General features: G+C 37.9%; 1 protein-coding gene across 1 annotated transcript in view; it reads right to left on the bottom strand.

Moving 5' to 3' along the window:
* LOC107757578 (methylthioribulose-1-phosphate dehydratase-like) overlaps positions 1-1,821 on the bottom strand; it is an 8,508-nt gene extending 6,687 nt beyond the window's left edge. The window contains exons 1-2 of the mRNA XM_016575098.1: positions 1,612-1,821; positions 1,345-1,445 (exon numbers count right to left, since the gene is read on the bottom strand). Coding sequence (XP_016430584.1) covers positions 1,345-1,445; positions 1,612-1,662 — 152 coding nt within the window. The 5' untranslated portion in view covers positions 1,663-1,821. The remainder of the gene's footprint in view (positions 1-1,344; positions 1,446-1,611) is intronic.
* Between the last annotated feature and the right edge of the window lie 303 nt (positions 1,822-2,124).

Below are 2,124 nucleotides of genomic sequence, written 5' to 3'. Positions count from 1 at the left end.
AAACTGATGAAGCTTGTTTTCTTTTGAGCTCCTTGTAATATAAATTATTTAAATACAGTTGATTCACTTGCATTGATATAGTTAGTAGCTGCCTTCTCAAACTTTTACTGCAGCAGTGTTTATTCCTGCCTTGTAAATGTGTTTCAATTCATGGTATTTTTTCATAACAATCTCTTCATCTTCAACAGAGAAGTGAATTGCGCTGACTCTTGCGAGAAGTCAATCAAACTGATGCTTTCCATGTTCCGTGTGATTGGCTGTTTGCCGCACGTGTCACACTTTCAGGTGTAAGCGCCTCACAAACTCTGGATCAAACATGAGTTGACAGAGAACATTTATACCAAGCGTTGTGCAACAGCTGATCCTGATCTAAACCGGGTTGGGTTTGTCAGGTTTTGTCAACTCAAACTTACTCTGCAACTCTGAGTTTGTTCATCTCACTTTGTGCTACAGGCCACAGGGGTGTCAAACTCAGTTTCTGGAAGGCTGCAGCCCTGCAGAGTTTAGTTCCAACCTTGCTCAAACATACATACCATGTAGTTTTCAAATAAGCTCGAAGGACTCGATTAGCTGGATCAAGTGCATTTATTTAGGGTTGAATCTAAACTCTGCAGGGCTCTGGCCCTCCAGGAACTGAGTTTGACACCCCTGATTTAGACCCTATTTAAAAGCTCACAGTCTTCAAAAGAATGTGTCATACCTAGCAACGGGGTCAGCCCCGCCTCCTCACTAACATTAAAGTTTTTGTCTTTTCCTCGCTCAGAGTTGCTCTCTGATTGGTCCTGAATCACTCTTAAACTAAGACTGCTAGTTAGACATTTTTAAGCTAAATTAGGACCTCTCTGAGAGGATTCTTAGAAGCTTTAAGAATACGGGCCCTGGACTTTCAATGGAGAGACAGAAACCTTTTCATCTGCGTTTCAAGGATGAACCAAAGTCTTATGAGTTTTTGAACAACATGAGGGTAATTGTTGACAGAATTTTCATTTTTGGGTTTAAGTCACAAACATGGTGACAACTATCCCGATATAAAAATGAATAAAATAAGATAAAATAATAATATTCTATAAAAGAAAGATTATCTTTTAATCTTTTATAGTACATTGGTCTAACCATTATGCAGAAAATATCGACCAAATTAGTTAAATATAATATAAGGTATAAAAGTTTTTCATATGAAACCAACATGAATACAAAGAGTCCATCTGTAAGAATTTGGTACATCTTTTTTAAGACCTTTCCATTTCTATTTCGTGAATACCTTTTACGTCACTGACCCAAACAGTAAGTGAATATTGCAGAACACAGTGGATTTTATTATTGGTGTAAAATGTCTTGACTAACCCATGCCGCAGGCTTACTCCTCCCCCGGTTCCTGTCACCCAGCCCAACTCATAGAAGAGTCTGCAGAGCTCTGGGATCAGCACACGAGGATGTTCCTGATCCTTCAACAACAGCATAAGATCTGTTACTGCATAACACACACTCCTCATCAGATTTGTAATTGACTCGATAAGAAGGAACCGTATAAACTTCTGAGAAACAAACAATATCGAGTATTTCAGAGACTAAACAAAACCAGGGACAAGGACATTATATTTATAGTTTTACCCCTATTCCCTGTCCGTTGCACACGTGTACAGTGTTCACGATCGACGACATATTTATCACACTGAAAAAAATAAAATGATGCGGAAAGAGGCTCAAGATTTTATGATTAACATTTCAGTTAGTTTCGAGGCGCAAAACAGCTCAAGCCAGCGCGTGATCAAACAACAGCAAGCGCTGCAGCGGAAGGCGGAAGTGCAGATCTTTAAAAGATAAAAGACCCCCAAACAAGTACGTATGTACATCAAAACACAAACACACACACTCGCGCCTAAATTGGCAATAGCATAGAATCGTATTGATTTTATATACAGCTAGATATAAACAGTAACATAACCCTAACAGAAAATTTTCTGCATTTTTACAATTAAAATATGGTTAAGGTACACAAGGTTAAACAGAATTAATAGCACATTTTTATTTTTTTATTTTTAAGAATAATGGAAGACCTACTATAACAGAGAAATGTTGTTACACAGTTTTAACACGCTGCTAGTTGTGAGAATAGGTGTTCAT

The sequence above is a fragment of the Sinocyclocheilus rhinocerous genome, unplaced genomic scaffold (assembly GCF_001515625.1).
Source record: "Sinocyclocheilus rhinocerous isolate Xijiao unplaced genomic scaffold, SAMN03320098_v1.1 scaffold252, whole genome shotgun sequence".
Lineage (NCBI taxonomy): Eukaryota > Metazoa > Chordata > Actinopteri > Cypriniformes > Cyprinidae > Sinocyclocheilus > Sinocyclocheilus rhinocerous.
This window is presented reverse-complemented; position numbering and strand designations above follow the sequence as displayed.